The 15,221-nt window shown below is 38.9% G+C and overlaps 1 protein-coding gene across 1 annotated transcript in view; it reads right to left on the bottom strand.

The window, feature by feature from the left end:
- The window catches only part of OSBPL11 (oxysterol binding protein-like 11), a 78,346-nt gene that overhangs the window by 44,928 nt on the left and 18,197 nt on the right, over nucleotides 1–15,221 (bottom strand). The window contains exons 2-4 of the mRNA XM_011950854.1: nucleotides 13,840–14,066; nucleotides 12,935–13,014; nucleotides 10,258–10,434 (exon numbers count right to left, since the gene is read on the bottom strand). Coding sequence (XP_011806244.1) covers nucleotides 10,258–10,434; nucleotides 12,935–13,014; nucleotides 13,840–14,066 — 484 coding nt within the window. The remainder of the gene's footprint in view (nucleotides 1–10,257; nucleotides 10,435–12,934; nucleotides 13,015–13,839; nucleotides 14,067–15,221) is intronic.

Raw genomic sequence — 15,221 nt, 5'->3', positions numbered from 1 at the left:
TTGAACCTGCGAGGCGGAGGTTGCAGTGAGCCGAGATTGAGCCACTGCATTCCAGTCTGGGTGATAGAGTGAGACTCTGTCTCAAAAAAAAAAAAAAAAAAAGAGTATTAAGCCATCAAGTTATCAGAAAGATTCTAGAAGATCCTTAACAGGAAAATCAAATACTTCCTTCCAAAGTTAAACTAAGTTCCAGTCTGGGCTCTCAACCACTTACTTTTTATACCTTTGGTCAGACTCAATTTGAATCTACTATGAGTGCATAATGGCTTTCCTGCTTCCTCTTTCCTAACCAAACTTTCTGGTCCTGTTATGCTGATTTTGGACCAAGTACTGGATGCAAGCTTTTCAGTTTAAAAGATTTTAATACACTCTGCTTTTATTAGGAGCACTGCACAGCTTTCCTAATAGAACCAATGGAGTGACAACGATGAGCAAGCCAATTTTTTAGAGGAAAACTGAATTTATGATGCTTAATAACTTTCAGTTGTGAGCAGAAGGTTCTCTAATGTACCATCCTTTGGACACTAGCTTAATTCACATAGAAACTCTATATAGTGGACAGACTCTTTTAGCTTTCAGAGGCTCTGTTCCAGGTGATATTTTTTTCCTTTTTTTGAGATAGGGTCTCACTCTGTTGCCTAGGCTGGAATGCAGTGGTGCAATCACGGCTCACTGCAGCCTTGACCTCCTGACCTCTGAGGCTCTCACCTCAGCCTCCCAGATAGCTGGAACTACAGGTGTGTGCCACCATGCCTGGCTAATTTTTTGTATTATTTTTTAGTAGAGACAGGGTTTTGCCATGATGCCCACACTGGTCTCAAACTCCTGGGCTCAAGCGATCCACCCACTGTGGCCTCCCAAAGTGCTGGGATTACAGGCGTGAGCCACTGTGCCCAGCCCAGGTGATTTTTGATATGGCTCATCAGGGGGCAAGTGAAAGAGGTGTGCAAAATGATCCTACTAAGCAAATCACTGTGTCATATATGGAATAGTCCCTGAAAACATGTACCATAGTTAAGGATCAAACATTCACCCATCCCAGAAAAAAAGGTTTCATAAGAGGACAAACTGTGTGTAGGTATGATGCTATCTATTAACATATACACATCTATACATGCATATATAGTGTGCTTTGTGTGTGTATAAATGTTTTTGTACACAAATTTAGGAACCAAATCCCACTAATCCAAACTTATGAACAGGTAAAACCACTCTGAAATACAGTGTGGCAATATCTGCTAGACATAAGTAAATATAATTTATGATCCAACAATTGCACTCTTAGCTACCTAATCAAGAGATATATACATGCATATGTTCAGCAACTTAGGTCCATCAACACCAGAATGGATAAAAAATATTATAGCATACAGTGAATATTATATAGCAATGAAAAGGAACATTTACACTTAACATTCTAAATAAATCTCAAACACATACTGTGAAATGAAAAGCAGCCATACCCGAAGAAGTACATACTATATGACTCCAGTTTTAGAAGTATCAAAATTAGGCAAAATAAATTTATGGTGTTAAAAGTCAGGATCGTGAGGAAGGGTGTTGTGATGAGGGACATAGAAGTGGCCCTAGGGTGCTCATAACATTTAACTTCTTGATCCAGGAAGTGATTATGCAGAAATTACAAGAGGCACACTTGTAATTTGTGTACTTTTCTATAGTATGTTATAAGCCAATAAAAGTTTAACAAAGGAAAAAAAAATCTCAAGACATTCACAGCATAATCAGAAGTCACAATATAAAAACACTTGAAAGAGAAACTAGTATGCTTCTTTGCGTAGAAGGACCAAAAGAGCCACCTGCTAGTATTGGTGGTAGAAGTGGTCTAAGAAAGTAATGTTCTTGGCTAGAAAAAATAAAATTTAAAATATAATTGTATCTTTGGGAGGCCAGGGTGGGAGGGTCACTTGAGGCTAGGAGTTCAAGCCCATCCTGGGGAACACAGCAAGACGCCACCTCTAGGAAAAAAAAAAAGGTAAAAATAAGCTGTGTGTGGTGGTGTGTGCCTGTAATCCCAGCTACTTGGGAGGCTGAGGTGGGAGGGCTGCTTGAGCTCAAAAGTTGGAGGCTGCAGTGAGCTATGCACTCCAGCCTGGCAACAATGAGACACTATCTCTCAAAAAAGATACATATATGATACGGTTTGGCTGCAACCCCACCCAAATCTCATCTTGAATTTCCGTGTGTTGTGGGAGAGACCCAGTGGGAGGTAAATGAATCATGGGGTCAGGTCTTTCCCATGCTGTTCTCATGACGGTGAATGAGTCTCACGAGATCTGAAGGTTGTACAAAGAAGAGTTCCCCTGCACAAGTTCTCTCTTTGCCTGCTGCCATCCATGTAAGACGTGACTTGCTCTTCCTTGACTTCCGCCATGACTGTGAGGCCTCCCCAGCCATGTGGAACTGTAAGTCCATCCAACCTCCTTTTCTGTGTAAATTACCCAGTCTTGGCTATGCCTTTATCAGGAGCATGAATATGGACTAATGCAGTAAATTGGTACCAGAAGTGGCGAGCTGTTGAAAAGGTACCTGAAAATGTGGAGGCGACTTTGAACTGGGTAACAGGCAGAGGTTGGAACAGTTTGGAGGGCTCAGAAGATAGGAAAATGTGGGAAAGTTTGAAACTCCCTAGAGACTTGTTGAATGGCTTTGCCCAAAATGCTGATAGCAATATGGACAATAATGTCCAGGCTGAGGTGATCTCAGATGGAATTGAGGAATCTGTTGAAACTGGAGCAAAGGTGACTTGTTAGGTTTTAGCAGAAAGACTGGTGGCATTTTGCCCCTACCCTAGATATTTGTGAAACTTTGAACTTGACAGAGATGATTTAGGTATCTGGTGGAAGAAATTTCTAAGCAGGAAAGCATTCAAGAGGTAACTTGGGTGTTGTTAAAGGCATTCATTTTTATAAGGGAAGCAGAGCATAAAAGTTCAGAAAATTTGCAGCCTCATGACACAATAGAAAAGAAAATCCCATTTTCTGAGGAGAAATTCAAGCTGGCTGCAGAAATTTGCATAAGCAACTAGGAGCCAAATGTTAACCCCCAAGACAACAGGGAAATGTCTCCAGGGCATGTCATAAGTCTTCATGGCAACCCCTCTCATCACAGGCCTGGAGGCCTAGGAGGAAAAAGTGGTTTCATAGGCCAGGCCCAGGGTCCCCATGCTGTGTGCAGCTTAGATGTTTGGTGCCCTGTGTCCCAGGTGCTCCAGCCATGGCTGAAGGAGGTCAACATAAAGCTCATCTGTGGTCTCAGAGGCTTCAGGTGTCTCAGGCCTTGGCAGCTTCCATGTGGTGTTGAGCCTGCTAGTGCACAGAAGTCAAGAATTGGGGTTTGGGAACCTCTGCCTAGATTTCAAAGGATGTATAGAAACAGATGGATGCCCAGGCAGAGGCCTGCTGCAGGAGCGGGGCTGTCATGGAGAAACTCTGCTAGGGCAGTGCGGAAGAGAAATGTGGGGTCAGAGCCCCCACACCGAGTCCCTACTGGGGCACCACTGAGTGGAGCTGTGAGAACAGGGCCGCTGTCCTCCAAAACTCAGAATGGTAGATCCACTGACAGCCTGTACCATGTGCCTGGAAAAGCCGCAGACACTCAATGCCAGCCCATGAAAGCAGCCGGGAGGGATGCTATGCTCTGCAAAGCCACAGCGGCAGAGCGGCCCAAGACCATGGGAACCCACCTCTTGTATCAGCGTGACCTGGATGTGAGACATGGAGTCAAAGGGGATCATTTTGGAGCTTTAAGATTTGACTGCCCTATTGGATTTTGGACTTGCATGGGGCCTGTAGCCCCTTTGTTTTGGCCTTTTTATCCCATTTGGAATGGCTATATTTATCCAAGGCCTGTACTCCCATTATATCTAGGAAGCAGCTAACTTGCTTTTGATTTTACAGGCTCATAGGCAGAAGGGACTTGCCTTGTCTCAGATGGGACTTTGGACTGTGGACTTCTGAGTTAACGCTAAAATGAGTTAAGTCTTTGGGGGACTGTTGGGAAGGCATGATTGGTTTTGAAATGTGAGGAGATGAGATTTGGGAGGGGCCAGGGCAGAATGATACAGTTTGGTTGTGTCACCACCCAAATCTCATCTTGAATTCCCACATGTTGTAGGAGGGACCCAGTGGGAGGTAACTGAATCATCAGGGTAGGTCTTTCCCATGCTGTTCTTGTGCTAGTGAGTAAGTCTCAGGAGATCTGATGGTTTTATAAAGAGGAGTTCCCCTACACAAGTTCTCTCTCTCTCTGCCTGCTGTGATCCATGTAAGACGTAATTTGCTCCTCCTTACCTTCTACCATGATTGTGAGGCCTCTCCAGCCATTTGGAACTGTATGTCCATTAAACCTCTTTTTCTGTATAAATTACCCAGTCTCAGGTATGTCTTTATCAGCAGCGTGAATATGGACTAATACTATATATGTATAATATGTACATATTACATATACAAAGTGTGTGTGTATATATATACACACATACACACACATACTTTAAAGCAGACTACAAGATATAAATATAGTAAGATACATATCGATAGTAAGATATATATAGTGTGTGTGTATATATATGTGTGTGCATATATATGTGTGTGTGTGTGTGTGTGTGTGTATATATATATATATAACTTGCCGACTCTGCTTTAAAACAAAGTATATAATTATAGCATAAATGTTAAAAGTTGGTAATGGCTCTCTCCAAAACAAATTAGCTAATCAAATCTATTCAAAGAAATGGAAAAGTGACTTGTGAAACTGTTTTAGTGATTGTTCCTTGACACTATAAAGCCAGGTCCTTTAAAAAAAAAAAAAAACTTCAAGAAAGCTGAATCCTCGGTGAACCTGTGTTTTGTAGCTAGAAATGGCAATTGTAGTGATAGGAGTGTATCATTCAGGTGGCATATAATTTGTCTGAAAACCAAATTAGAATCGTGATTTTAATCACTTGTGTTTTAAGTTTCTGTCTCACTTACTAGACTGGTCATTTGAGTTACTCCCAGGGCATAGCATAGTACCGGCATGAAGCATGAACTGAAAAAGAAGGGAACTGATAAGTAGTACTAATAAGAAACAGTAAATAGGAAACAGATGATTTTAATAAAGTAAAGCTTTTATAATAAATTCATTTTCAAGGACAATATGATACTACTCACAAGAGTTAACTGCTTTTAGGCTGGGTGTGGTGGCTCACGCCTGTAATTCCAGCACTTTGGGAGGCCGAGGCGGGTGGATCACCTTAGGTCAGGGGTTCGAAACCATCCTGGCCAACATTGAGAAACCCCGTCTCTACTAAAAAAATACAGAATTAGAAGGGCATGGTGGATGCCTGTAGTATGCCTGTTCCCAGCCATTTGGGAAGGTGAGGCAGGAGAATCGCTTGAACCTGCGAGGCGGAGGTTGCAGTGAGCCGAAATCGTGCCATTGTACTCCAGCCTGGGCAACAAGAGCAAAACTCCATCTCAAAAAAAAAAAAAAAGGAGTTAACTGCTTTTACAAACTGCTGCCTAATCTAACACTAAACTTACCCATAGATTTGATTAAAATGTTCCTTTCAAACTCACATCAATTTATATCTTTGCATCACAACCTCCTGGAATTGGATAATTCTAGAACAGTAATTCTCAAAGTGTGCTCTGCAGAGACCCCTGTGAGACTCCTTTCAGAGAGTCTGTGAAGTCAAACTATTTTTTATAATAATTCAAGTAAGTTATTTGCTTTTTTTCACTGTGGTGACATCTGCATTAATGACGTAAAAGCAATGATGGGTAAAACTTCTGGAACGATAGTGAAAAGGCAGTGACACCAAACTCACTAGTGGTCACTGTATTCTTTACCTGCCATGTACTCACAGAAAAAAAAAAAAGCCAATTTACTTAAGAATGTCTTTGTAAAGCAGTAAAAATCATTAAATTTACTACATCAAGATGTAGTAATTTAAAAAATTATCTATGTAAAAAGTGGGAAGTACATATAAAGCACTTCTGTTGCATACCAATATATAGAGGTTGCCTAGAGAAAAAGCACTTGTGTGACTGACTTGTAAGCTGAATTAGTTGTTTTTTGTTTGTTTGTTTGTTTCCATGGACTACTATTCTGATGTGAAAGAAAGAAACTATGGAGATTCAGGTTTGGGGAATGAGTTAGATATTTTCTCAAGATTGAATAAAATGAGGCTATCGAAAAAACAACAGTATTTGTTATCAATTACAAAATTTGAGCTGTAAAATGAAAATCAGAATTTCGGACAACCTTATCTGGTATACCTGACAGATTCCCAATACTTTTCTGATGACACTGGGGATGTTAATAAATATGAATTTTACTCACTGTATAATAATAATATGGATCAATATTTGTAAGATCTGCATAACTCTGTAAACTAATATCTCCAAAATGACTAATGAATGCACAGTGTTACAAAATCATGGCTAGGTTAAAGATCCATTCAAAGTGCAGGACAGACCAATGGATTTTCACGTAACAAAACACAAAAAGTTCACTGATATGTATTAGATCCCATACTGCATCTAACATTTAAGAAACTATCAGTTGTCAAGTTTTGGTATAGTATCAAAGAATAGCCACAATTATCTAAAAAGGCTATTACAATGTTTATCTTTTTTCCAAACACATTATCTGTGAATGGCTAAATTTTCATCCTGTAGTTCAACTAAAACAATATACTATAGTAGACTGAATATAGCAACAGATATGAGAATTCGGTTGTGTTCTATAAGGCCAGACATTGAAGTGACTGCAAAAATGTAAAACAATCCACTCTTTTCAATGATTTTGTTTTGGTAAAGATAACTTTGACATAAAAATGTTATTTATGCTAACATGTAGTAGGTTTATTAATTTTTATTTTTTTCTTAATTAACAAGTTACTTTAACTCCTGTTTTAATTTCTAATAAGGTAAATATTAATAAATTTAACCCATTTAAAATAAAAGCTGGCCAGGTGCAGTGGTTCACATCTGTAATCCCAGCACTTTGGGAGGCCAAGGCAGGCAGATCACTTGAGGTCAGGAGTTCAAGACCAGTCTGGCCAACGTGGTGAAACCCCGTCTCTACTACAAACGCAAAAATTATCCAGGCGTGGTGGTGGGCGCCTGTAATCCCACCTACTTGGGAGGCTGAGGCAGGAGAATTGCTTGAACCTGGGAGGCGGAGGTTATAGTGAGCCAAGATCATGCTACTGCATTCCAGCCTGAGCAACAAGAGCAAAACTCCATCTCAAAAAAAAAAATAAATAAATAAATAAATAAATAAAAAGACTAGGAAACAATATGCCTCCAGAGACTAGATTATAAAGACTTTATATTAGCAATAAACCAAATTTTAAAGGAAAAATTGGTTCTGGAGGTATTTAATATTTGTCTGGAGGACAAAAAATGATATAAACATTCCAAAAGGACTATTTTCTCGGAAACAGAATTATTCCATTGGAATATAGAAACATTCCTAACGTAGTTATACTCTTATAGTTTGACTTAATCTTACAGTTTGTTGGGTTGTTAAATGCAAAAATACCAACCTAGTGAAGACACAGATGCTCAGCTAATACTTTTTTTTTTTTTGGCATGTGTGCGGGTGAGGGAGTGGCAGTGACACAGGGAGTGCCAAACTGTGGTTACCACCCAAACCCTAGAATAATTTCTAGAGCCATAATTCAAGGAGAGATTGTCATTAAATTATGTCAATTCTGTAAGTTAATGCTGGACCTTCCCAAAGAGGTAAATGTGAAACTTTAGGGACTCATTCTTTCTACACTCAAGTGCCAGAGTTACATGTTAAATATTAACATGCTATTATTATGATATGAAATGTATATTTAAAGACACATAACAATGGAGTGTGGCAGTATTACCACTGAGCCAGTGGGAACAACAAAACAATCATTAGAGTTGAAAAGAGAAGGGCAGGTTGATTAAAGTCTTCACAACTGAAGAAAAGCTAACAAGAGATATGACAATGGTCTCGGGACATCAGGTCACAAAGACCCAAGTACAGTCAAGCAGAAGGCCTCTATAGAGACAAAATCTTAAATACAAAACCATCCCTTTTCCTTGGAAATGTGCTATAATACATGAGAATTTCAATTACATGCTTTTTGCTTGTTTCTAACTTTTTACTAAAGTATACTGACAGTCTACAAACAGATACATATCACAAATATATGGGTTTAATGAATTTTTATGAACTAAACATACAAGGTAACCAACACCCAGACCAAGAAACGGAACATTACCAGCATCCCAGAAGCCCACCTCAAACTCCCATTGCTAGCCATGATTGAAAAGCTCCAAGAATTTCATGGCTGCCTAGTTTTTAAGGGTTAAGGAATACATTACCACATAAGACTGCCCCTGAATGCTTTTCTTTATTCTGTATCTTGAATCTTAACCATGTTTAATGTTTCCTTCTCCTCCACTCTAAATAAAGGTAGAACTATCTTGGTTTCATTAAAAGACAAACACCAGCTGGGCATGGTGGTTCATGCCTGTAATTCCAGCACTTTGGGAGGCTGAGGTGGGCGGATCACCCAAGGTCAGGTGAGACCAGCCTGGCCAACACGGCAAAACCCCGTTTCTACTAAAAACACAAAAATTAGCTGGGTGTGGTGGCAGGAGCCTGTGGTCCTAGCTGCTTGGGAGGCTGAGGTGGGAGGATCACTTGAACCCGGGAGGTGGAGGTTGCAATGAGCCAAGATCGCGCCACTGCACTCCAGTCTGGGTGACAGAGTGAGACTGTCTCAAAAAAAAGAAAAAAGACAAACACTGACATTTATCTACAAATGGAATACCATTGTTATGAATACTAAAATTACAGAGTTTTATGAAAAAGAGTCTTTTGTAACTATTTGTTTATATAACAGAATTAGAAAGCGAATCAAAAGCTACTGTCTGTGTATCTCAAGCATGTTACTTCATCTCTCTACATCAATTTCTTCACCTATAAACACAACCCTAAATACCTTGACAGAGTTACATTCTCCTAGCCTCCTACCTTGAATCATTTGGGTGTGATGTATGATACTGTTTTCACCAATTCACTACATAGATTATCTATAAGCTCTACCAAATTTAATTCAGCAAGTAATGTCTGGAATATTTAGTACTTAACAAACTGTATGCTTTACTAACTACAATTATTTGGTACACAGTTTAAAAGAAAGAGAAATGGTGATATAAGGCAACATCAAGGATTTAATGATTCTATATGTTTGAAATGTTCTATGTATATATTTAGAACTTAATATTTTGAACTTAACATACTGCATGTTTTATTAACTAGAATTATTTGGTACACAGTTTAAAAGAAAGAAATGGTGATATAAGGCAACATCAAGGATTTAATGATTATATATGTTTGAAATGTTCTATAAATATATATCAGTTTCTATATATATATCAGTTACATATATGTAAGTTTTTTGTTTGTTTTGTTTTGTTTCAGAGACAGGTCTCACTATGTTGCCCAGGCCGGTCTCGAACTCCTAGGCTCAGGCGATCCTCCTGTTTCAGCCTCCCCAAGTGCTGGAATTACAGGGATAAGACACCGTGCCCCACCACTGTTTGTTTTTTCATTTTTTGAGACAGGGTTTCACTCTGCTACCCAGGCTGGAGTGCTGTGGCACAATTATAGCTCACCACAACCTCAAACTCCCGGGCCTAAGGAGTTCTCCCATCTCAGCCACTAGAGTAGCTGGTACTATAGGTGCACACCACTACCACCACCAGCTAAAATTTAAAAAAAAATTTTTTTTTTAGAGACAGGGTCTGGCTTTGTTGCCCAGGCTGGTCTCAAACTTCCTAGGTTCCAGCAATCCTCCCACCTTGGCTTCCCAAAGTGCTGAGATACAGGCTTGAGCCATCATGCCTGGCCTTTATCAGTTTGTTTTTTCAAAGAATCACTTGTTTGGCTATATAGCCTTCCCACTAGGCTTAATTACTATTTTGATCAAAAAATTTACATAAAAGGAGTCTGTACTTTTACTTGAGAATTGAAAGATACAGACTTTTGAAAAATGACCACGTGCCTAGTACGTGACAGACATGAGGAAACTTAGGACACTCTATATAGTCAGGGAATGTTTATGACTTAAAAATTACCTCAGCATACTAGATGGGAAACAATGAAGGCCCTTGAAGACACAAACAGTATTTAAGTTTTTTTTTGACAAAACCAAGCAGGTAAGATCATTTTGTGCATTTTAACTTGACTTTAATTCATACTTACTTCTCTGACTTCCACAAGATGGTCTGGAGGTAAATTAGTTCTTTTGCTCACTGATTGCAGTTTGGAATGTCCAACATTAAAAAAAGAAATGGCATTTTGACTTGGTCTCCTCTGCGATATAGGAGAATTACCACTAGATGCAAGTGAGAAGCTCCGTGACTTCAGAGGAGGATTATTCTGTTAGACAAACAAAATCATTCCTTTTGTTTTCTTAATTTAGGATCTGTAACCATCAAATTACCATACACTTAAGACTTACACATGAGCAGCATTTAAAATTAAATTAACTTCAGAATTGACTATGAGAACATTTCTGAAGATGATAAAATCTGAGATACTCAAAGTTTAAGCATTTTACATATCCCAAAGTAAACTGATAATTTATTTAGAAAATTATTTTCCACTTTTGTGCTGTCAAAAAAATATTCTTTCACATTTAACAAATACTAGAATAACAAGAAGTTTCTAATTTCAGATTTTTAAACACCATAACTTTTTTTCTTCTTTTTCTTTTGGAGATGGAGTCTCGCTCTGTTGCCCAGGCTGGACTGCAGTGGCGTGACTTGGCTTGCTGCAACCTCCACTTCCCGGGTTCACACCATTCTCCTGCCTCAGCCTCCTGAGTAGCTGGGATACTACAGGCACTCTCCACCATGCCCGGCTAATTTTTGTATTTTTTTTAGTAGAGACAGGGTTTCACTGTGTTGGTCAGGCTGGTCTCGAACTCCTGAACTCTTGATCCGCCTGCCTCGGCCTCCCAAAGTGCTGGGATTACAGGGGTGAGCCACTGCACCTGGCCTTTTTTTTCTTTTTGAGACTAAGTCTCACTCTGTCGCCCAGGCTTGAGTGCAGTGGCGTGATCTCGGCTCACTGTAACCTCCACTTCACGGATTCATATGATTCCTCTGCCTCAGCCTCCTGAGTAGCTGGGATTACAGGCATGCACCACCATGCCCAGTTAATTTTTGTATTTTCAGTAGAGACAGGGTTTTGCCATGTTGGCCAGGCTGGTCTTGAACTCCTGATCTCAGGTGATCTGCCCACCTCAGCTTCCCGAAGTGCTGGGATTATAGGCGTGAGCCACTACACCTGGCCTTAAACACCATGATTAATACAAAAAATGCACTCAGCAATATAATGCATTTCTTAATGTAACATGCCAAGTACCCTTTGATACAAACTAGTACTTTCTCACTGACAATGACTAGAACCTTATGGTATGAGAAAAGCTGTTGTGTTGGATTTCCTGAAGACTAGGTTTTAGGCCGAAAGTACAAACAGTTTTAAAAATTCACTTCTCGGGGAAACCAACAGGAAGAATGACTAAAAAAAAAAATGGTAAAAGACAAGTTATCACCTAGGTATGAAATTCTTTAAATATGATGCCCATATATTACTTTTAGACATCTCTAACCTCAGATTTCAAGTAATGAGACTCTCCTTTCACCTTGAAAAATATTTTTAAAAACACTCCAAAGAAGATATACAAATGACTAACCAATAAGCACATGAAAAGGTGCTCAACATGATTAGTCATTAGGAAAATGAAATCAAAACCACAATAAGATTCCACTTCGTATCCACTAAGATAACCATAATAATTTTTTTAAAGGACAGTAACAAGTATTGGCAAGGATATACAGAAATTAGAACCCTCATATATTGTTGATGGGAATGTAAAAGAGCGTGGCTGCTTTGGAAAACAGTTTGGCAGTTTCTCAAAAAGTTAAACATAGAACTATCCCATGATCCAGCAATTCTACTCCCAGATAGATACCCTAGAGAAATGAAATCATATGTTCACATAATAACTTGAACACAAGTGTTCATGGCAGCACTATTCATAATGTCTATAAAATGAAAATAACCCAATGTCCACCAACTGATGAATGGATTAAAAATAGTATATCTATACAATAAAATATTATTCAATCTTAAAAAAGGAATAAAGGAATAAAGTACTGATACATGCAACAACATGGATGAAACTTGAAAACATGCTAAATCAAAGAAGCCAGATGCAACAAACCTCATATTACATGGTTCAATTTACATAAAATGCCCAGAATAGACAAATCTATGGAATAGAAATTAGAGTTTGCTAGGGGACTGGGAAGGAGAGAACAGAGAGTGACTGCTAGTGGCTCCAGATTTTTTATTTTTTTGTAGGAGGGATGAAAATGTTCTGAAATTAGAAAGTTGCAATGCAGCCGGGGGCGGTGGGATCACATCTGTAATCCCAGCACTCTGGAAGGCCAACGTGGGCGGATCACTTGAGGTCAGGAGTTCGAGGCCAGCCTGGCCAACATGGTGAAACCTGTCTTCACTAAAAGTACAAAAATAAGCTGGGTGTGCTGATGCATGCCCGTAGTCCCAGCTACTTGGGAGGCTGAGACAGGAGAATCACTTGAACCCAGGAGGTGGAGGTTGCAGTGAGACAAGATCGTACCACTGCACTCTAGCCTGGGCCACAGGAAAAAACTCTGTCTCAAAAAAAAAAAAAGTTTCAATGGTTGAACCACCTTGTGAATATACTAAAAACCACAGAATTATACATATATACTTTAAAAGGGTGAATTTTACAGTATGTGAATAGTATCTCAATTTTAAAAGGCAAAAAATAAAAAATATTCCTTCCTCATTTTTGTATATTAATATTGTATATAAATCTACATACCTTTCCAATAGCTTCAGTATGATGTTGTGTACATATCTGAAGTCTGCTAACCCAGTGCTGTCGCTCTTTTGCATCTGTAGCTGTTAAAAGAATGTGAAAGTTATTTTATATTTATTTATTTAGGAACACAATCACCTACAGTATGAAGATCAGATTACTGAAAAGCAGATACTGGTCTTACTCGCACCAGAGCAAACTTCCCTTACTGGAGGGAGGCAGGAAAGAGGCTAAAGCACCAACTTTGTTAGGGAACACAGTAGCTGGATGTAGCTACTTCATTAAAAAGGATAAATTACATGCAGTGAGGTGAGGATGAGAGACTGACATGTTGTAACTCATAAAAATAGGTTCTTATTTAAAGAAATAACCCCTTTATTAAGTATTTGATGTATAATCAATACTTTCAGATCTGCAGGAGCATGCTCACTTAGGATTACCACTATACTTTGTGTATTTATTAAATAAAAAACTTCTACACACATTAAATTTATCTTAACAGAAGTTATGTTATTTTAATGAATGACATTACAATAAATCCCAATAATGTACATCAGTTACTGAAAGCTGCAAAAAGGGCATGTAAACTAAACCATGTAAAGGGGTGAAATACATTAAAAAAAATCATTTAAAGTCTATGTTTCTAGATTTTCAGTAATCAGAGGTTCACCTACACAGTTTTTTAGAGGGGCCAGTCCTAAACAAACATACCTTGTTGCACTTGAAAACAGTTATTTATTACAACAGATTTCATAAATTCTCAAAGCACTTCCAAGGTTCAGAATATTGTATTTACATCACTGATGACAGCAGTTTCTATTTCCAAAGCCCATATGAAAGCATGTAATACACCAACTTCTCAAAAAAAGAAGAAAATCACAATATTAATTCTCATATCTCAGTCATACCTCTGAGTTTATATTGTTCTCCACTGGCAGCGTTTACAGTGAAGGTGTGAGAATCCTCATCACTGGGTGATATTACAGCTCCTGCAAGCTGCAAAGTTCCTCTAGGTTTCTGATTTCTAGACTGTTCATTCACAAAGTACTCCAACAGCCCAGCTTCATTGTTTAAAACAAAAAACCTGCAATGATTTTTTAAAATCCATAATTTGTAAACATTTTCCCTCAGCAAACTAAAGCAAAGCAAACTTCAATCACTTACACGTTTCAGGGTTTTGTTCTTAACAATAAAATTTAAAAGCATTTCACGAGATACTTGGAAACACTAGACTGAATTTTCTAGCAGTGAAGATTACTAAAAATTGAATGAGTTAGGCCGGGTGCAGTGGCTCACGCCTGTAATCCCAGCACTTTGGGAGGCAGAGGTGAGCGGATCACCTGAGGTCAGTCAGGAGTTCAAGATCAGCCCGGCCAACATGGTGAAACCCCATCTCCACTAAAAATACAAAATTACCCAGGCGTGGTGGTGCATGCCTGTAATCCCAGCTACTCGGGAGGCTGAGGCAGGAGAACCGCTTGAATCTGGGAGGCAGAGGTTGCAGTGCACTGAGATAGAGCCACTGCACTCCAGCCTGGGCACAAAGAGCGAAACTCCGTCTCAAAAAAAAAAATTGAATGAGTTTAATAAAAGATACAAACCCTTCAGCTGAGGGAGAGGCATTTATTAAGTAAGAGGCCTATCAGTTAATGCACAAAAGGAAGCAAAGATACCATATCCTTTCAGAGAAAGATTTTTCCCCAGAATTCATTAACAGAGGGTAAACTGCCAGAGGACAAATGGTAGTGAAAATTTTTATTTAAAATTCACTGGAAATAAATCAAAATATGAGCTCTGAGGTTAAGGCAAGATATACTAGGCAAAATATGCATGGTGATTTAAGATTTAATCAGTGAAATATACAATGAGAATAACAGGGTAAAAAAGACTTCGTGAATGTATCATTAAATAAGTCAAAACTAAAGATTACTTCTGTATAAAAATGAAAAAGCTGCAATTGGAGATGGTAAAATGTAAGGACCTTGAAACTAAATGATGAAATGTGGATACACTCTGGAAAAGAATTTGATGAAATACTGATACACTTTGGAAAAGAATATTCTGATTTGGTTCCAGATTAACTAGTTTCAAAAATACATTTCAGAAATTCTGATTTAAGTAGGACAAAAATTTTTTTTTCTTTTTTTGAGATGGAGTCATGCTCTGTTGCCCAGGCTGGAGTGTAGTGACACCACTTCAGCTCACTGCAACCCCTGCCTCCCAGGTTCAAGCGATTCTTGTGCCTCAGCCTCCTAAGTACCTGGGATTACAGGCACCCACCACCATGCCC

Source organism: Colobus angolensis, unplaced genomic scaffold, assembly GCF_000951035.1.
Source record: "Colobus angolensis palliatus isolate OR3802 unplaced genomic scaffold, Cang.pa_1.0 Scaffold31, whole genome shotgun sequence".
NCBI lineage: Eukaryota > Metazoa > Chordata > Mammalia > Primates > Cercopithecidae > Colobus > Colobus angolensis.
Note: the sequence above shows the minus strand (reverse complement) of the source record. Positions and strands in the feature narration are given on the sequence as shown.